Source organism: Aquarana catesbeiana, linkage group LG05 (assembly GCF_042186555.1).
Source record: "Aquarana catesbeiana isolate 2022-GZ linkage group LG05, ASM4218655v1, whole genome shotgun sequence".
NCBI lineage: Eukaryota > Metazoa > Chordata > Amphibia > Anura > Ranidae > Aquarana > Aquarana catesbeiana.
Genome location: NC_133328.1, coordinates 17,618,083 through 17,639,973, shown reverse-complemented (window position 1 = coordinate 17,639,973; position 21,891 = coordinate 17,618,083). Strand labels below are relative to the sequence as shown.

Sequence of the window (21,891 nt, the reverse complement as noted above, 5' to 3'; positions counted from 1 at the left end):
AATTGTTTCATGGTGGTAGTAAAAAAATAAAGACGTGGAGTGGAAATTTCTTAAACACAAATAAATTAACCTTTTTTTAGTAGGTGATAAATCAGACTAGTTTCCAAATAGGTTTAGTTTTTATGACTTTGTTTCCTTTGAATTAGCATTTGAAAAAAAAAACAGTTCAGTCATTTAGAGGTCAGGTGAAAAAATCTGTTGCTATAAAAACATTTTATGGTCCAAAAAAAATCTTTTTCAGTAGACCTTAAGAAGTGACGATTTGTAAGGAAGAAAAGAGAGGGGACATTGGCTAGACAAGAGGGGTGGTTGGAGGTTAAACTAAAACCCCGATTTCTCTCAACTTCCCAGCGCTGAGAAAAGTCACCAGTAGCCATGCCAGTATTTTCATGGCAAAGGTTACTCTACAGAAAAAGCCAATTAAACCTAACTGGTATTTAGAAATGAATCGCTTTATGGTGGCAATAAAGAAATAAAGGCGTGGGGTGGAGTTTTCTGAAACAAATGGATTAACCTTTTGCAGACGGTGATAAATCCAAACAATAATTCCAAACAAGTTTAATCTGCTTCTGCTGTGGATGTCAATGGATTCTTAGATCAACTATACCCTCAGCACAATAGAAGTCTGCTCTTCTATTGTGCTGAGGGTATAGTAGACCTGAGAATCCAATGTAGAGCTTTGCATTGCAGGCTGAAAGGAGAATCCCAGGCAGATATAAAATGAGGAGCATCTTGTAGTCAGAGGTGGTCTATGTGCCAAGCTGGTCTGTAGTGACTAGAGTCAACCCCAATACAAAGCCTATAATTTGCATCTCTTGACTTGAAAATAGGGGCCAGAGCAAGACACCTCTCCAGTAGTTGAATATATGTACAGTGGGTAAAAAAAAAGAATCACCCCCTTTTAAATAATCACATTTTGCTACTTTGTAGCCTGAAATGAAGACATACACAGTTTTTGTCTTATCCAGCTGTATTTACTTAGTGCAACTTATCACATCCAAGTGAAAGATGTAACACCAAAATGTCCAAAAAAAATCAAAAAACAAAACCACTGAGTTGGAAAAAGGATCACCCCCGGCCTAAAAATAACTTGTAAACTCAATCAGGTGTAGCTAATCACTATCGGGGACATAAATGATGTTTTAGGAGAAGGCTGCAAACACACTGTGAGATATTATCATAATGATACAAAATATAAAGAGAACATGTTGAGCTATCTCCAACACCGTGAACAAATACGGTTTTATACACAATATACAAAATGGCTTCCCGCAGACTTCTGGTAATGCGATGACATCACAGCAGGCTCCGCCCTACTCGTTTCATCACAACTGATGTCTTCTGGGGCACACCGGTGGATTTTTAATTTATTTCATATAATGGAGAATGTAAAAGGAGAAGCTGGTACATACAAAAGTTGGTGGGAACGCCCAATAGATGCCAACTGTCCTTTACTTGGAGGTACTGTCCCTCTTTTGGAACCATAGCCCTCTGTCCTTCTTCCTCTTCAGTCATTTCTCTCTTTTGTCTAATGTAAAGGCTTCTAAAAGTCTTCTCTTTCTCATCTCAAAAAGGGGAGAGGAACACCCAAAACTCTTGGATAGACAGGAACAGAATCAAGACTTGTGGCCAGGGAGATTATATGGTTGGAGCATCCAAGACATATAAGAAGCCAGGGGCTGATTCAGCTCCCCACAATCCACCTATAACTAAACTATCCCTTATGGCAGGGATCTCCAAACTTTCTAACCAAGGGCCAGTTTACTGTTCATCAGACTTTAGGTATAGCCAGTGGGAGTAGAGGATATCCAGGTGTCAGTGAGAGTAAACAATGCCCCATCGTTCGTGTCATTGGAAGGAACAGTGTCCCATCACTGGTGTTAGTGGGGGGGAGTAATCCCCCATCGTTGGTGTCATTGGGAGAAATAGTGCCCCATCATTGGTGTCAGTGGGAGGAATAGTGCTCCATTGTCGATAGTGGCAGGAATTATTCCCCATTGTTGGTGTCATTGCATGTAATAGTGTCCCAAAGGCCAGATAAAGGCTAGCAAAGGGCCACATCCAGCCCCTGGGTGGCAGTTTGGAGACCATTGCCTTATGGAAACCCTTTAAGAACCTCTTTGCTTGTAATTTTACTGGGAAAAATCTTTACAACAGACTTTTGGACAGCAATAAAACCTGACAAATGTTCTAACCCAGAAAGTTTTGGCTGCAATCAGGCTTTATTAACTTGAAGAAAACTCCGAAGCATAAATCTTTGATTAATTCCAATGTCTTCACCATGTACGAGGAGTTACCCTGCATTTAATTTATGAAAACATTTTCTAAGCTATTTTCTAAAATAAGCCGATAACATTTATATGGCGGCAAACTACTCACAGCTGTAATGCGTTAAGTGTGGTGGGAGGTTCCCGTGTGTGTTTTTAATCATTCGCTATTTGGACAAGACATGGTTTTGGGAAAAGTTTTGAAGGTCAGTCCCGCTCACTGGTGTTATCCCCAGGAAATATTGTATTGAGGTTATTCAGTACCTTGCTACTGTAGCGGTGCCCTCGTGGGGTCGCTGAGCGTAGACAGGCATTCGCCTCCAGTCACACATTGCCAGACAACGAACAGTCTATCAGCTTGTTTGTATTGGGGGAATTTTGGTGTAGCAACCCATAGTGATGAAAAGAGTACTTTTTGCGCTAACTGAATCTTGGTGGACCACTGATCCCAGAAAGTCCTGTGCAAGTCCTGCCAACCCTTCCGGCTGCAGCAACTTGACTCTAATCCCCCGAACACGCGATCAGATTTTCCGACAACAAATGTTGGATGTGAGCTTGTTGGCGGAGAGTCCGACCGTGTGTGTGTGCTCCATCGAACATTTGTTGTCGGACTTTCCGCCAACAAATGTTGGCTAGCAGGTTCTCAAATTTTCCGCCAACAAATGTTCGTTGTCGGACTTTCCGATCGTGTGTACACAAGTCCGTCGGACAAAAGTCGACGCATGATCGAAATCAAGTACGAGCCGGAGATATAACTAGCGTTCGTAATGGAGATATCACGTACGCCTTGTACGTCACTACATTCGTAATTGTTGGCCAACATTTGTGTTTGACCGTGTAATACGCAAGACAAGTTGGTGCCAACAACCTTGGAACAAAAATCCATTTAGTAGACGCTATAAATTTTACCAAAAATATGTAGAAGAATACATATCGGCCTAAACTGAGGAAAAAATGTGTTTTTTTTATATATATATATTTTTGGCGGATATTTATTATAAAAATATTGTTTTGTTTTTTTTTCAAAATTGTCACTCTTTTTTTGTTTATAGCGCAAAAAATAAAAACCACAGAGGTGCTCAAATACCACCAAAAGAAAGCTCTATTTGTGGGAAAAAAAGGACATCAATTTTATTTAGGTACAACGTCGCACGACCGCGCAATTGTCAGTTAAAGTGTCGCAGTGCTGAATTGCAAAAAATGGCCCGGTCATTCAGCAGCCAAATCTTCCGGGGCTGAAGTTTTTAAAAAAAAATAGAAGACTGAAGTTAATTAAGTATTTCAAGTTTGACCTGTTTAATTGCTTTTTGCGCCGCTCAAAGTAGAAGTGAAAGCAAATCCCTGTGTCCCAGAACATGGGTTGCAGGCAGTGGCGGCGGGTGATGATGCAGCCTACTTGTCTCTATGAGTCCCTATGATTAGACCCCAGTGGGCAGGACGAAATCATTATTACAGGTACTTACACAGTGCCGTCAACGTACGCAGCACTTTACGTATACAGTATATTGTACAGTCATATCAGTCCCTGCTCTCAAGAAGCTTACAATCTAAGGTCCCTAGCTCACACCCATACACATATTAGGGCCAACTTAGACAGGAGCCAATTAACCTACCAGCATGCCAATCTTTTAGACCCCAGATCTCTCCTATGCCCTTAAAAGCATTACATCAAACCAAGATCAGCTTTTACAGGGTGGTAACGGCCTGTTTAAATCAGACCAAAACTGGAAGTGACTAAATCCTCATTGTTTCCAGTTTCTGAAGTCACACGGTGGGAGGAATAACATCAGTTCCTCTCGCTGTGCCCCCAGGAACAGGATGCCTCCAGTTGCATCCTTACTGGGCTCCCCAATCGCATCGGAGAGCCCGGTAAAGGCAGCAGTGGGAAGGGGGTGGGACCCGCTTTCACCACCTGTAGAGTGGTATCAGATTCCATTATCCACCATACAAAACTTATATTTGTCAATTCCCAGGAGAATGCTGGATGCCAAAGGCGATCCGACACCTTATTCGGTAACGATTTTGTTCTTATACCTGGTGTTTCCTAATTTTTGTCCAACCCCTGTATGTGATTAATGCCGCGTACACACGAGCGGACTTCTCGTCTGCCTGAACTCCGGCGGATTTCCAACGAAACGGACTTGCCTACACACAATCACACCAAAGTCCGATCATTTTGAACGTGATGATGTACGACCGGACTAGAATACGGAAGTTCATAGCTAGTAGCCAATAGCTAGTAACCAATAGGTACCCTTGCGTCCTTTTTTTGTCCGTCGGACTAGCATACAGACAAACTGATTTTTCGATCGGACTAGAGTCCGTCGGAAAGATTTGAAACGTGTTCTATTTCTAGGTCCGTCGTAATTTTCGACACAAAAGGTCAGATGAAGTCCACACACGATCGGAATGTCCGACGGATTCGTTCCATCGGACCAGTTCGGTCGAAAAAGTCCGGTCGTGTGTACACGGCATAAGAAGCCACTGGATTACTTTCACATTGATGGGAATCACCGACCCTAAAAACTTATATCTCGATCATTGCTGCAGCAAAGACCGAGATATCACTCTTCCAATCCAGCGAGGTACCGGTAAGTGGTTAATAAAGTTTTTGGTTGATTAAAAAATGATTGTAGTCTCAGGACTCCCTAACAGCCCCTTAAAGTATAACCCAAAGGCATTTTTTTTTCTAGAAAGAAGAAAGAAATAGCTGCACATCCAGAACTTCCGATTGCCTTTTATTTTGTTTCACAAAGATAACACCAAAGACACCAAACTGTGGTCACGTAGACGCGTTTCACACATACATCTTGTGCTTAATCAAGACACCAAACTGTGATCACGTAGACGCGTTTCACACATACATCTTGTGCTTAATCATTAATGATTAAGCACAAGATGTATGTGTGAAAGGTGTCTACGTGACCACAGTTTGGTGACTTTGGTGTTATCTTTGTGAAACAAAATAAAAGGCAATCGGAAGTCCTGGATGTGCAGCCATTTCTTTCTTCTTTCCAAGTTTCCCACGGAGGCGGGCCGGGGCTAGCACTCTGCAAGATACTCCAATCAGCCTTACATTTATACACCTGGAGCAGCGGTTCTTTTTCTTGTATTTTTTTTTTTTTTTTTTTTTTAGATTTGGAATGGTGATGGGTTGGAACCCTGGAATGAAAGTGAGACTAAATCCAAAATTTTGAGTTGCCACCAGAACAGGAATACGTGGAAATCTTCCAATAAGAACATTCTTTCCCATGACAATCGTCTAGGAGGGGATATACTGTACCTCAGATTGGAAAGAGATATTCTCTCATGTCCTGTTAAGTCTACTGGACCGGAAGTGAAGAGAAATCTGCCCAATGAGTCACAGATGGCAAACAATATAAACTGGCAAGGGTTTTCACCCTGCCCTACCCTATCCAAAATGAAGAAAATAAAATTGTTTTTAGATCTACTTTAAGGGCCCATTTACATATAATTGTTGCATTGTGGGAAGTTTACAAACACACGTTTAAAGCAAGTTGGGTTAAGGCGTCCAAGTAAAGGCAGTGAAAATCACATCTGCACTGTTTTTCCAAAGCAGCATACCACAGCACACAGTATTAAATACTAAATATTCATGTCTAATTTAAAAACACTGTACATTCTCTTTACCTAGAGAGAACCAAATTAGATAAGGATCATGGACTAGAGGGCTGATATTGGACACATCTGGTGTGGGGTTTTGCATCTATTGATTGTTAATATCACACGGCTTTATGTTTTATTCCAGACTGGATGTAAAGCTGCAATGGTGTTTTTCCAGTACTGCATCATGGCCAACTTCTTCTGGCTTCTGGTTGAAGGCCTTTACCTCCACAATCTGCTCGTCATCTCGTTCTTCTCAGAGAGAAAGTATTTCTGGTGGTACATCCTTATTGGATGGGGTGAGTAAAATATTTTTTTAAAAGTCTTAAAAAAAAAAATACACAGGAAAGAAAGACAAAGTACATTAAAGCAATTGCTGTCAGAGAACCACAAGCCACCAGTACCTTCAGATTGCAATACTTTGTAATGAGAAACTTTGGCATTCTGAAGCAACAATGTAATGACACTTGGGATTCTAGAACACTGTTAAAACAACTCTGTTGCTAGAATAAATTTTTTTTGAAAAAAGGCCTTCCTGTAGAGTTAATACTAATTGATTCTGTCTAACAGTTTATGTTAAAAACAAGGGCTTGCACACATTTGCAAATATACGCGTAAGCTGCAGCGGCTACGTCATGGCACCCTGGCCCTGTGTACTGCAGTCCTATATTTTTGAGAGTCTTACAAGTTGGAGCACATACAGGAGGGGTTGGACAAAAATATGGAAACAGCAGGTTAAAGAACGAAATTGTTACCTAATATGGTGTTGGATCGCCTTTTGGCATCCAAGGCGGCCTGAATTCACCTTGAAATTGACAAATATAAGTCTTGGGTGGTGGATAGAGGAATCAGATACCACTCTTCATGCAAAAATTGTTCCAGTTCTCGCAGAGATGAGGGAGGCGGAAAATGAGCCCGAACCTTGTTCTCCAAAATTGACCATAGTGGCTCTATGATATTGAGGTCCGGCGACTGCAGCCCCCCAGGGAAGGTGCAAGGCTTCTTCTGCATGGTCCTCAAACCACAATTTGACAACACCAGTTGTGTGAATTGGAACATTAATAGTCTTGGTATATCTTGTAGCGTTTCCAAATTTTTGTTCAACTCTTGTATATAATAATGGATAGAATAAGAGCAGTAATGCTTGGATGGAGCCCACCCCTCCTTAAAGGTGCAGGGATACACTGTGCACTACGCAAAAGCACAATGGTAGCTGATAGTATCCAGTGGGCACCTCACCAATTGACCAACAGTACAAATAAATGGAAACCGCCCCAACCTATAACTAGCAAGTAGCGGGTATCTGTGGTGCCCTTGATCTACATACCCATGAACAGCTATGATGGTGGTAAAACACTTAGGGGCCGATGGATGGAACCACAGCGGGCAACAGGGGACCAGGCACCCAAAATACCCAGAAGTGTAATAGGCTGAAGGTTCTTGTATTGAAGAACGATGGCACACATACCCTGTTTCCCCGAAAATAAAACCTAGCGTGATTGTCGGTGATGGCTGCAATATAAGCCCTACCCCCCAAATAAGCCCTACCCTGTTTCCCCGAAAATAAGCCCTACCCTAAAAATAAGACCTACAAGGACTTTAACTAGGGCTTATTTGGGGGGTAGGGCTTATATTGCTGCCATCACCGACAATCGCGCTAGGTCTTATTTTCGGGGAAACAGGGTAACAGGGCAGGTAAGTATTTGCTCCTTTCTTTACAGAAAGCCCCTATTTAAATGGTTTAATCCAGTGACAGAATCAATTTAAGTGAACAGATCAACACACTCATCTATTGTTGCATCAGTTGACCTCTCTTTGGAGAGCGATCTTTCAGACAGGTTTGAAGACCTAAATCAGTAAGAAAGGGGTTTTTTGGGACTTAGAGTGAGTCACAAGACACATGGTAGGGGAAAATATAAAATTGTTTAATTGACATATAAACAAAGAATACCTCATAAACAATATTATACATGGTTGAACATGAGTATTTTTATCTATATACAAAGCAATGGCATACAGAAAAGAAGGATTCATTTATATGTATAGACACATGCACACATATGAAATCGCATAGTATCCCATGGAAGTAATTAATGTAAAAAAGCCAAATGCTTATTGAGTAATGGATACAAATGGGTTATAAGATACATATGAATCACAGTTGAGGCAAGCTATGTGTTGGGAAAATGACATTGATAGGCTTGACGCGTTTCGTGGCCAGGTGCCACTCATCGGGAACAAATGCATAGCATATCTGAAAAAAGTGAAAAAAGGTACCAAATAGAATCTAATATTTTGCACAGATAGTAAAAAAGAAGGTAGGGGCAAGGGGAAACAAGATGTATATCTCCCTGGAATACTTGCGTATAAATTGTTCTAAATAAGCAGCATTGCAAGTCAGGGTCTGCGAGACAAGTCTGTCCCGGGGGCTGAGGGAATGAACCCAAGGAAGAAGCGAGAGCACAAACACACCCCAGGAACACCCTTCAAACGCAATAGGCAAGGGTGAAAAAATTCCAAATATATCTGTAGAGTAAATTATATTGGACCCATGTGTGAATAGTACCAGTATATACATACAGTATTCATGAACTAAAAACCAACACCCATTATTGCCTGAAAGAGTCAAAAGCGTAGTAGATACATAGTGAGGGGAATAATATATCCTTATCATATATAATATTCCCTTCACTATGTATGTATCACTGTGTATCTACCACACTTTTTACGCTTTCAGGCAATAATGGGTGTTGGTTTTTAGTTCATGAATACTGTATGTACAGTATATACTGGTACCATTCACACATGGGTCCAATATCATTTACTCTACAGACAAATTTGGAATTTTTTCACCCTTGCCTATTGTGTTTGGAGGGTGCTCCTGGGGTGTGTTTTGTGTGTTCGCTCCTTCCTTGGGTTCATTCCCTCAGCCCCCAGGACAGTCTTGCCTTGCAGACCCTGACTTGCAACACTACCTATTTGGAACAATTTATACGTAAGTATTCCAGGGAGATATACATCTTGTTTCCCCTTGCCCCTACCTTTTTTTACTATCTGGGCAAAATATTAGATCCTATTTTGTACCTTTTTTTCCAGATATGCTATGCGTTTGCTCCTGATGAGTGGCCCCTGGCCACGAAACGCATTGAGGCTATCATCATATTCTCATCACATAGCTTGACCTCAACTGTGATTCATTTGTAGCTTATAACCCATTTGTATCCATTACTCAATAAGCATTTGGCTTTTTACATGAATTACTTCCATGGGATACTATGCAATTTTAGATGCGTGCAAGTGTATATACATATAAATGAATCCTTCTTTTCTGTATGCCATGGCCTTGTATATAGATAAAAATACTCATGTTTACCAGTGTATCATATGTTTATGAGGTATGCTTTGTTTATATGTCAATTAAATAATTTTATAATTTCTCCTACCACATGTCTTGTGCCTCACTCAAAGTCCCAAAAAACCCTTTCTTTATGATTTAGGGATGGAGGTGCATGTCATCATGCACCTTATTTAAAGTCCCAAAACCCCCCTTTGCTTTCAGGTTTATAGACCTATTGCCATTCATTTCACTTTCCCCTTTCAAAGGTGTTGGCATTTGGCCACTTCTCACTCCACTGTTGGCCTCCTTTTCCATTAACATAAAGCTAAGCCTTACCCACCTGTCACCACATGTTCAAAGAGTTTTTTATTATTGGTCCAAAGTAAAAGTTTTTGGACAGGGAGGTGACATTTGAGTGGGGCTTGGACCCAGGTGTTGAGCAGTTGCCCATAAATTGGAGAAATCAAGCCCTTGCTAACATAATGAAACCAGGATCAGAAAGGCACGCAGAGTCTTGGCTTCTAGCAAACAATGACAGGCAACTTGTGAGGCCTATCTTTAGAATAGACTTTAACAAATTTAGAAAGGTTGTCAGGTTTACTGTATACAGTTATTGGTAAATCATGAAAGACCATTCTAAACTTACACCTGGTTAATATTAGTGCACTAGACCTTTTGGTCTGAAAATGACAGAGCTGCTATTCTCTGAAGGGTTAAGAGGTCTCACAAGTTAAACAATACACTATAAGGCCAAAAGTTGTGAACATCTGACCATTTCAAAATCAGTTAATTCGAAAATTTGCTTTACCCTCTCAAATTATAAAAAAAAAGCAACACCCAGGGTTTCATGAGATTTTGGAGTGTGTCTGAGGGAGTTTATGTCCCTTTCAGCCAAAAGAGCATTTGTGAGGTTAGGTACTGATGTTGGATGGGAAGACCTGGCTCACCATCGGTGTTACAATTCATCCCAAAGGTATTCAGAAGAATTGAGGTCAGGGTTATGTGCAGGACACTCAAGTTCCTTCATACTAAACTAGTCAAACCATGTCTTTATGGTGATGTTGGTTAAGAAGACCTGGCTTGTTCCAATTCATCCCAAAGGTGTACAGTAGGGTTGGGGCTCTGTACAGGCCATTTGAGTTCCTCCACACCAAACTGGTCAAACCATATCTTTATGGAGATGTTGGTTGAGAAGACTTGACTTGTTCCAGTTCATCCCAAAGGTGTCTTCAGTAGGGTTGAAGTCAGGGCTCTGTGCAGGACACTCAGGTTCCCCCACATTGAAACTGATTAAACCATGTCTTTATGAAGATGTTGGTTAAGTATACCTGGCTTCTTAGAATTCATCCCAAAGGTATTCAGTAGGGTTGGGGTAAGGGCTCTGGGCAGGGCACCTGAGTTCCTCCACACCAAACTGGTCAAACCATGTCTTGACTTGTTCCAATTTCATCCCAAAGGTATTCAGTAGGGTTAGGGTAAGGGCTCTGGGCAGGGCACCTGAGTTCCTCCACACCAAACTGGTCAAACCATGTCTTGACTTGTTCCAATTTCATCCCAAAGGTGTTCAGTAGGGTTGGGGTTAGGGCTCTGTACAGGCCATTTGAGTTCCTCCACACCAAACTGGTCAAACCATGTCTTTATGGAGATGTTCGGCGAGAAGACTTAACTTGTTCCAATTCATCCCAAGGGTGTTCAGTAGGGTTGAGGTCAGGGCTCTGTGCAGGACACTCAGGTTCCTCCACATTAAACTGATCAAACTATGTCCTTATGGAGCTGACATTGTGCACAGGGGCACAATTACAGAGGGGCCTTCTGCAACTGTTGTCACAAGGCTGAAGAAGCACAACTGTCTAAAACAGCCTTTCTCAACCTTTTTAACACAAGGGGAACCCTTGAAATAACTTCCTGGTCTCAGGGAGCCCCTGATAAAAATTACTTTGTCTAAAACTCATGATACATAATGGTGTGATAGTCAGTGGGAAAAATGTTCCTTACACTTGAGGTCACTGGGAAGAATTCCCCCTTTACAGATAGCTTAAGATCAATGGTATCAGTGGGAACTTATCTGAGAGGCAGAAATTGGTCAAGGAACCCCTAGCAACCTCTGGAGGAACCCTAGTTGAGAAACCCTGGTCTAAAATGTCTTTATATGCTATAGCATCACTGGAAATGTCTGAACTTGCTATTTTATTTCCTTTTGATCATATAGGTAGGTGTGATGGTGACATGTCTACAAACCTTTCCCCTGATAGTAAAGGTACTCCTACATTCTTTGCAAGAAGCATATACCCTTAATATTCCACAAACATTTTTAAAAAAAACATAAGAAGGCACTTGGGAAGTATGAGTTTCATAATGGAAGAGGTTTACAGATCAATAGAGAATTCCCGGAATAATGCGACTACCCCCCCCCCCCCCCCCCCCCCCCCGACCTCCGACAAATTATCTCTGGCACTTAATCAATATCTATAGCAGTGTATTTTCCAAATGAATTTCAGTCTGACAAGCGAAAATATATTTTATCTGTAGGTGCGCCCTCTGTATTTATCTCAGCATGGACCCTAGCGAGAATTTACTTTGACGATTCGGGGTAAGAAAGCTATTCACTTCACTCGTTTTTTTTTTTGTATCAATTTTTTTTCTTTATTATACCGAAAGTTGTGCTAAAGATACATATTTACTTTGCAGTTTTCATACAATTATGTTTTATTGTTTCTTTTTTTTTTTTCTCCTACACAAGATTATGTTAATGTCTGCTTTGTAAAATTGCATCAGCAAAACTGCTGAACTATAAAAGATGCACCTTTGCGACCCTCTTTAAGGTCCATATTTCAGCCATGTTGTCACCCAATGTCTAATTATTATACACAGAGCTGTCACAAGACGTTGATTTGTCGTTAGGCAAATTCATTCAGACAGGACTGCAGCGTCTGCTAAGGATGAATTTACTTCATACATCATGACCATTTAATTTATATTGTATGATATCAAGGACTTGACCTCTACAAGACCAGGAAGGGCTTAATAGGTCGTTTTGACCCTTTCACTGCTAGAACCATTGTCGCGTTTATTGCAGACATGTTAAAATGCACATTGTAGGCCTGTAGACTAGTTAAAAGTGGTTGTAAAGGCTAATTTTTTTTTTTAACCTTCAAGATTATATGTTCTCAGCTGCATAAGAGCTGGGAGAGGAGAAACTGCAACACCCTGCTCTTCCCAGTGAATGAGCAGGGGGAGGAGAAACTGCAGCACCCTGCTCTTCCCAGTGAATGAGCAGGGGGAGGAGAAACTGCAGCACCCTGCTCTTCCCAGTGAATGAGCAGGGGGAGGGAAAACTGCAGCACCCTGCTCTTACCAGTGAATGAGCAGGGGGAGGAGAAACTGCAGCACCCTGCTCTTCCCAGGGAATGAGCAGGAGGAGGAGAAACTGCAGCACCCTACTCCTCCCAGTGAATGAGCAGGGGAAGGGGAAACTGCATCACTCTGCTCTTCCCAGTGACTGTGCAGGGGGAGATGTGTCAGGACAAGTCTGATAATTGGAGGAGAGCAGGCTGAGTTCCCAGCACAGCTAAAGAACTGACCACGCTGTCATGTCTAGTGTGGTCAGTTGTTAACAGGAAAGCAGAGGGACTGGCAGGATTACCAAGGATTTCACACAAAGGAAGCAATACAAAGAGAACAGGAGACCTTTTCTTACAAGTACATGTTACAGCAGGCACATATCTGGAATATGAAATGTTGGGTTTACATACATTATATTGCCAAAAGTATTGGGACGCCTGCTTTTACACACACACATGAACTTTAATGACATCCCAGTCTTAGTCCATAGGGTTCAATATTGAGTTGGCCCACCCTTTGCAGCTATAACAGCTTCAACTCTTCTGGGAAGGCTGTCCACAAGGTTTAGGAGTGTGTCTATGGGAATGTTTGACCATTCTTCCAGAAGAGCATTTGTGAGGTTGGACGAGAAGGCCTGGCTCGACGTCTTCGCTCTAATTCATCCCAAAGGTGTTCTATCAGGTAAGGTTAGGGCTCTGTGCAGACCAGTCAAGTTCCCCCACCTCAAACTCGCTCATCCACACTATATTGGCAAAAGTTTTCAGCCACCCCTCCAAATCATTTGGTGGAGGGGGGATTATGGTGTGGGGGTTGTTTTTCAGGGGTTGAGCTTGGCCCCTTAGTTCCAGTGAAGGGAACTCTTAAGGTGTCAGCATACCAAGACATTTTGCACAATTTCATGCTTCCAACTTTGTGGGAACAGTTTGGGGATGGCCCCTTCCTGTTCCAACATGACTGCGCACCAGTGCACAAAGCAAGGTCCATAAAGACATGGGTGAGCGAGTGTGGGGTGGAGGAACTTGACTGGCCTGCGCAGATTCCTGACCTCAACCCGGTAGAACACCTTTGGGATAAATTAGAGTGGAGACTGGGAGCCAGGCCTTCTCGTCCAACCTCAGTGCCTGACCTCACAAATGCGCTTCTGGAAGAATGGTCAAACATTCCCATAGACACACTCCTAAACCTTGTGGACGGCCTTCCCAGAAGAGTTGAAGCTGGTATAGCTGCAAAGGGCGGCGCCAACTCAATATTGACAAAAAGAGAAGATGTCCTGCGCTGATGGTAATAATCTCCTGGTCTGATACTGTTAGCTGCTGCCTCCACCTTGAGACCTACTAAGTAGGGTCTGAAGATGAAAAAAATATATAAGAATATGGTGGCAGTGGCGCTTCCAAAGGTTAGTGTATTTGTATTAAAGTGACATGTTCTATCCAGTGCTCAATGTGCAAATCCCAAAGCAATAAATAAATGAATAAGTAAACCTGCTGTGTATACGTGATACGGGCTGTGGACTAATACTGTCCTCAAATGACAAATCAAATGTTCCCTATAAGGATATATGTGGTGCGGCCTGTGCTATAAAGTGACTTAGTGCTATTCAAGTAATACCAGTGCTAATATCATACAATCGTGTCCACAAACCGAAAAATGTATTAATTAATAGGGAATAATATAGAGATATAAAAATACAAATGTAGATGAAAAAATTAAACGTTGAAAATTAAAATGAGAATAAAAATGAAAATAAAAATATATGCTGGTGTCTTCAGTAAAAATCAAAACAGTCTTTCATAATAAAATCCAGTGACTTGTGACTTTCTTTTCTCCTTGTGCCTGACGATTAAATATATATATATATATATATATAAGTGCAGGTGCTCCAAACCATGCTCTTCTCATATACACACTTACCAGAGAGTTCTCCCCACTAGGGGGTGTTGCGCCTCTCACAGCTTCACTTCTGTATTAGCTGGAACAGACCTTAAATGCTTGCGCCTCCTTGCAGCCCCTTCTCCTTGTTTTTTGACTCAGTGTATGTGGGAAGAAATTGAAACCTCCATGGTGCAATAACGTTTTAACTATTTTATTCGTATAAAGTAAAAAGTATCCTCTTATAAATCAATAGCGCAGTTTAAAATAGGAAGTGTTGTATCCTCTGCGTTCCACACTCGTATACCGGAAGTGACGTAATGATGCTGTGGCTCCGCCCTACCAATTTCGTCAAGACGTCTACTGGGGCGCCATATTGCTAAACTTTCTTTAAATAAGACGTAGTAACCTGGCAAACCCCATACCCGCGTGACTTTGTCGGCCGTTTTCTTGTAGACTTTCGTTGTATTCCAATCTCTATCATGGCATATGCCTTCAACGGCCATATTTAGTTGGTTTGTTACGTTCTAATATAACAATTTAAATCCCCAATCGGAATTTCAATTGGGAAGGCCAGCTTGAGTAGCTCAGACAAAGCTTTAAACAGAAAGAAAGAGGTTTTTAACTCCCTATCCACAGGAAGAGAGGCGCAACACCCCTTAGTGGGGAGAACTCTCTGGTAAGTGTGCATATGAGAAGAGCACTGTTTGGAGCACCTGCACTTATATATATATATATATATATATATATAATATATATATTTAATCATCAGGCACAAGGAGAGAAGAAAGTTACAGGTCACTTGATTTTATTATGAAAGACTGTTTTGATTTCTACTGAAGACACCGGCATATATTTTTATTTTCATTTTTATTCTCATTTTAATTTTCAACATTTAATTTTTTCATCTACATTTGTATTTTTAGATCTCTATATTATTCCCTATTATCAATTAATTAATGTTTCGGTTTGTGGACACTTGATTGTATGATATTAGCACTGGTATTACTTGAATAGCACTAAGTCACTTTATAGCACAGGCCGCACCACATATATCCTTATAAGGAACATTTGATTTGTCATTTGAGTACAGTATTAGTCCACAGCCCGTATCACGTTTACACAGCAGATTTACTTATTCATTTATTTATTGCTTTGGGATTTGCACATTGAGCATTGGATAGCACATGTCACTTTAAACAAATACACTAACCTTTGAACCCTACGCTCTCATTATTGAACCCTACGCACTAAGACTGGGATACCATTAAAGCTCGTGTGTGTAAAGGCAGGCGTCCCAATAATTTTGGCAATATAGTGCATTCTTCAATGAGACATCGGGGGGGTATGTTTGACCCCATAATGCCTCTTTTGCACTCCAATAAAGCTAATCAATAGACATGTGCAATTCGTTTCGTTCCGAATTTGTTTTTTTAACGAATTTCGACAAATTCGTTAATTCGGAAATATCCGAATTAACGAAAATGTTTGACGGGTTTTTTTGAAAATTTGTAAATTCGTAAATTTGTACATTCGGGAATTCGTAAATTTGTACATTCGGAAATCTGAAATAATAATTAACTAATAATAATTTAACTATTACTAACTATTAAATTATAGGTATTGTCATTTCCTTTCAAATTTGGCTGTTAGTGAACGTAACGAATACGAATTTATCCGAAGTTACGAATTATCCGAAATAACGAATGCCGTATCCAAACGAATGGAACTTAATGAATTATTAATAATAAATAACAATAATAATAATAAACTTTTTATTATTATTAATTTGTTCCGTTCCATTTGTTTAGATGCAGCATTCGTTATTTCGGATAAATTCGTATTTGTTACGTTCACTAACAGCCAAATTTGAAAGGAAATTACAATACCTATAATTTAATAGTTACTATTTCAGATTTTAGAATTTTCGGGTTTTTGGATTTTCAAATTTTGAATTTACGAATTTTCTAATTTATACATTTACAAATTTACGAATATACGAATTTTCTAACTTACGAGTTTACGAATGTGCGAATGTACAAATTTACTAATGTAAAAATTTATGAATTTACGAATTGTGATCAGAAACGAATGACCCGAAAAAAAAAATAAACGAATGAAACGAAAATGAAAACGAACACATTTTTTTGGCAGTGCACATGTCTACTAACCAAGTACAGATCATGCTCAGTTCGCTTTTTCCCCGTCCACAGCAGCTGGGGTGCCAAAAGTGACGAAGTGTTGCCGATTTTGGGTTCAGCTAATAGATATTCACTGATTTCTCTCTCTCTCTGCTCTACCCACCGACACCCACAATACAAAATCCATCTGTGCTAATGTATTCCCCTCCATCACTGGAGCCTAATCAGAGTAATCGCATGAACAAAAGACAGTCCTTCTATCCAGAGCCAACAATCACACCTGTATTTCTCTAATTATCTCAATGAGCTGAAAGAATGGCTCTGCTAGCAATAGCTAAGTGCTATTCAAAGTGCAAGAAATTGTTAAATCTGTTCCCGCTGAGCGGAGTACACAGATGCATGCTACTCTCCCCACCAATCCTCTTATCTTATACCTACAGCAGAGGATAAATCTCCGCTACAGTCGTCCAAACCGTAGAAAATCGAATATACCATCCCAAATCCTAAAAAAAAATGAATTGTCAGATATACACCAAAGCTGAATCCAAAATTAAACCATTATATTTACTGACAATATATTATAATAAAATAATTCACTTTAAAATGGTTGTAAAGGCTTGAGGTTTTCTACCTTAATGCATTCAATGTCTGAAGGTAAAAAAAACTCCCCTCCCCCCCCCCATACTTACCTGAGCCCCATCACGATCCAGCAATGTTGCACGAGAGCTTTGTCTCTCCCTCCTCATTGGCTGAGACAGCAGCATTGGTTGAGCCATTGGCTCCTGCTGCTGTCAATCGGAGTCTATCAGAGCCAGTGAGCCAATGAGGAGCGAGGGGGCTGGACCAAGCATGTGAGTGGACAGAGCCTGCTCAAGTGCCCCCCCCCCCACAGCAAGCTGTCTGCTTTGGTGGGCACTTGGCAGGAAGGGAGAGCCAGGAGCGCCAGCGGGGGGGGGGGGCAAGAAGTGGAGGATCAATGCTGCTCTGTGCAAAACCATTACACAGAGCAGGTAAATATAACATGTTTAATATTTTCTTTATAAAAAAATGCCTGCAGATCCCCATTCTGCCTGTGTACTAGGCAGTCGCGGGTCCCATGGGCACGCTCCCGCCTGCACGAGCCTCCGTACAGCTACGGCGATTCGCGCAGGAGAGCCGACCTGCCACTGTACAACAACGGTGGCTGATGGGCAAGTAGTTAAGGCTGCATTTAAACTTGTGTGACACACCAATTTTTTAGCTCGTTCAGTTGAATGGGCTCACCTACGCACATTAAATGCTCCAAAGTAGCTCAAGGACCTTTTTCTGGCACCGAGCCATGCGTTTTTTTTTCCGTTCTGCATTTTGCCGTCAAGTCGTGCGACCAAAGTGAGACTGCTACTTGTGTTTGGGGTGCTGTTAAGAAATAATGGCACCATAAGTGGGCTGCACGTTTTGCCACGTTCGGAAGAAACACGGGCAGAAACACACGCCCTGATAAGGGCGAAACGCGTCTGAGGAGTTCTCTATAGGTGGAGAACAGGAGCTGAAGCCATCTTTTACTCATTTTATTCACATTCATGCAACAGGAAGTTTGTGTTTGTGTGTGGACAGCTGCCATTTTGTTGAAAATTACACACACTTGTGCAATGGGAGTACCTATGGTGCTGGTTATCATTTTAGTTAACAGTGAGTAATGGCCCTAGAATTAAAGTGGTTCTAAAGGCTTATGGGGCGTACACACGGTCGGACTTTCGGCTACAAAAGTCCGACGGACCAAATCTGGCGTGGGCTTCCCCGGACTTTTAGCTGACTTTTCCAGTCGCAAATCTGACGGACTTTAGATTTGGAACATGCTTCAAATCTTTACGTCGTAACTCCGCTGGACCCAGAAATCCGCTCGTCTGTGTGCTAGTCCGACGGACAAAAACCCATGCTAGGGCAGCTATTGGCTACTGGCTATCAACTCCCTTATTTTAGTCCGGTGTACGTCATCACGTACGAATCCGTCGGACTTTTGTGTGATCGTGTGTAGGCAAGTCCGTTCGTTAGAAAGTCTGCCGCAAGTCCACCAAAAGTCCATCGAAAGTCTGTCGGATGGGCTGTCGGACTTTTGTAGCCGAAAAGTACGACCGTGTGTACGCCCCATTAGGGTTTTTTTTTTTACCTAAATGCTTTCACTGCATTAAGGTAAAAAACCTTCTGTGGTAAGGAACCCTCCTCTCTTCTAAATACTGTACTTACCTGAGCCCGATCTCGATCCAGCGCTGTGCCCAAGAGCTGCCACTCTCTCCCTCCTCACAGGACAGAGAGGCAACAGTGAGAGCCATTTTCTCCGGCTTCTGTCAATCATGTCCTGTGACGAAGGCGCGTGAGCATGAGTGCCCTCACAGCAAGCGGCTTGTTATGGGCCACTCACCTGAAGAGGGGGAGCTTTCGGGGCTGCTCTGTGCAAAACCACTGTACAGAGAAGTTAACTATAGGATGTTTAATATTTAAAAAAAAAAAAAAACATGGGTTAAGGATTACTTTAATGCTCTTACTCTGTTCAGAAGAATTGTTACACAGGGCTATCCTAATGTATGGGCGCTCCTGGGCACTGCCCAGGGGCCCCAGGTGCATTAGGGCCCCATGATAATCCTGCATTACATATTTGCCAATGGTCCCGGATTTTTCGGGACAGTCATGCTTTTTGCTAAGTTGTACCAGGATGGCTGCGTCCTGGGTAGCATCCTGGAACCTGTACTATGCCCTCCTGATCCTAGTATTGTACCCATCTGATCCCCTCTGTGCTGTGCCCTCCTGACCACCTTGTACTGTGCCCTCCTGATCCTAGTATTGTACCCATCTGATCCCCTCTGTGCTGTGCCCTCCTGATCCTAGTATTGTGCCCTTCTGATCCCCCTGTACTGTGCCCTCCTGATCCTCTTGTACTGTGCCCTCCTGACCCCCTTGTACTGTGCCCTCCTCATCCTAGTATTGTGCCCTTCTGACCCCCCTGTACTGTGCCCTCCTGACCCCCTTGCACTGTGCCCTCCTGACCCCCTTGCACTGTGCCCTCCTGACCCCTTGTACTGTGCCCTCCTGATCCTCTTGTACTGTGCCCTCCTGACCCCCTTTTACTGTGCCCCCCTGATCCTAGTATTGTGCCCATCTGATCCCCTCTGTACTGTGCCCTCCTGACTCCCTTGTACTGTGCCCTCCTGATCCTAGTACTGTGCCCTCCTGATCCTCTTGTACTATGCCCTTCTGACCCCCATTGTACTGTGCCCTCCTGATCATAGTATTGTGTCCTTCTGATCCCCCTTGTACTGTGCCCTCCTGACCCCCTTATATTGTGCCCTCCTGATCCTCTTGTACTATGCCCTCCAGACCCCCTTGTACTGTGCCCTCCTGATTCTAGTATTGTGCCCCTCTGACCCCCCTTGTATTGTGCCCTCCTGATTCCCTTGTACTGTGCCCTCCTGACCCCCTTGTACTGTGCCCTACTGACCCCCTTGTACTGTGCCCTCCTGATCCTCTTGTACTGTGCCCTCCTGACCCCCTTTTACTGTGCCCCCCCCGATCCTAGTATTGTGCCCATCTTATCCCCTCTGTACTGTGCCCTCCTGATCCTAGTACTGTGCCCTCCTGATCCTATTGTACTATGCCCTCCTGACCCCCATTGTACTGTGCCCTCCTGATCATAGTATTGTGCCCCTCTGATCCCCCTTGTATTGTGCCCTCCTTATCACCTTGTACTGTGCCCTCCTGACCCCCTTGTACTGTGCCCTACTGACTCCCTTGTAGTGTGCCATCCTGACTCCCTTGTATTGTGCCCTTCTGAGCCCCCCTGTACTGTGCCCTGTGACCCTCTTGTACTGCACCCTTCTGCTTTCCCCCTGTACAGTGTTGATTAGTCTTTGCTTTATGGCATGTTTTCTTATTGTTTAAAATCTTTTTTTTTTTTTTTAAGTACTAATGAATTTATTTGTAAAGTGATACTAAAGTCTTGTTTTTTTTTTTGTTTAAAAATAACAAACATGTCATACTTACCTGCTCTGTGTAATTGTTTTGCACAGAGCAGCCCAGATCCTCCTCTTCTGGGGTCCCTCGCCTGCGCTTCTGGCCCCTCCATCCTGCCGACTGCCCCCACAGCAAGTAGCCTGCTATGGGGTCACCCGAGCTGCTGCTCCGTGTGTCCATTCTGACACGAGCCGCGGCTTGGCCTCGCCTCCTCTCTCTCCTCAATGGCTGACTGACTGACTTTGATCGACCGCAGCGGGAGCCAATGGCGCCCACTGTGTGTGTCTTAGCTAATCAGGAGGGAGAGTCCCGGATAGCGGGGTTCTCTCGTGCAACATCGCTGTATCAAAATGGGGCTCAGGTAAGTATTAGGAGGGGGGGGGGGCTGCTGCACACAGAAGGTTTTTTTTATCTTAATGCATAGAATGTATTGAGATTAAAAAAAAAAAAAAAAACTATTTATAACTATTTATACTATAATTCTTGAGAGTAGGTGCATACATTGGGGCAGGCTGGTAGGGGCCCCAGTGCATTACTTTGCCCAGGGGCCCATGATGCTATTACGATGGCCTTGTTGTGCTAAATTCTTCTGTGCTGAATTAAATAATAAAATTACGGTAAATGAAAGCGTATCTAAAGCCTAAATTGGGGAGATTTCCCTTCACTTGCCGTCTCAAAAACACAACAGACATTGAGTGAAAGTATCTCCAAAGTGAGAAAAATGTGCAGTCGTCACCGGAACAAAGATGACAGTTTAAAGTTTTGGGTTTTCCTATCACTTTTAATCCTGGTAACGATCACGATCAAGGACAAATCGAACGAATTTTCAAAGCAGACAGTAATAAAAATGAATGTGATAGGAGATTGATCCCTTGACAACGTTATCCAAAATTTAAAAGATTTCAAAAAAATGTAGTGGATTTTTGGAGATTCTTGTAGAGGTGTGCTGACATTGCTTGAACAAAACCAAAACAGTTTGGCTCGTTTTACCCATGTTGGATTTTTTTTTTTCAATTTCTGTATTCACTTGTGTCAAAAACATTTGTGGTTTTATTGCCGTGTTATCTCTACACAGGTGCTGGGACACAATCGAGTCCCACCTATGGTGGATCATCAAAACTCCAATTTTGGTCTCAATATTGGTAAAGTATTTTACAGTCACTCTATTGAATACTGAAAAAAAAAAACAAGAAAAAAGGAATTGTCTATTACAATTGTAGTAGAAAAAAACAAAACAAAAAAAGACCGAAAATTTTGAAAAAAAAGAAACGTTTTTATAAGTTTCTGTTATAACATTTGATGTGCGCTGATAAAGCGGCACTGATGA

The 21,891-nt window shown here is 42.2% G+C and overlaps 1 protein-coding gene across 2 annotated transcripts in view; it reads left to right on the top strand.

Annotated features, from left to right (window-relative positions):
• VIPR1 (vasoactive intestinal peptide receptor 1) overlaps window positions 1-21,891 on the top strand; it is a 409,687-nt gene that overhangs the window by 342,285 nt on the left and 45,511 nt on the right. For both annotated transcript variants that reach the window (XM_073629489.1, XM_073629491.1), the window contains 3 exons: window positions 6,037-6,190; window positions 11,758-11,818; window positions 21,640-21,706. In XM_073629489.1, the coding sequence (XP_073485590.1) occupies window positions 6,037-6,190; window positions 11,758-11,818; window positions 21,640-21,706 (282 nt within the window). The remainder of the gene's footprint in view (window positions 1-6,036; window positions 6,191-11,757; window positions 11,819-21,639; window positions 21,707-21,891) is intronic.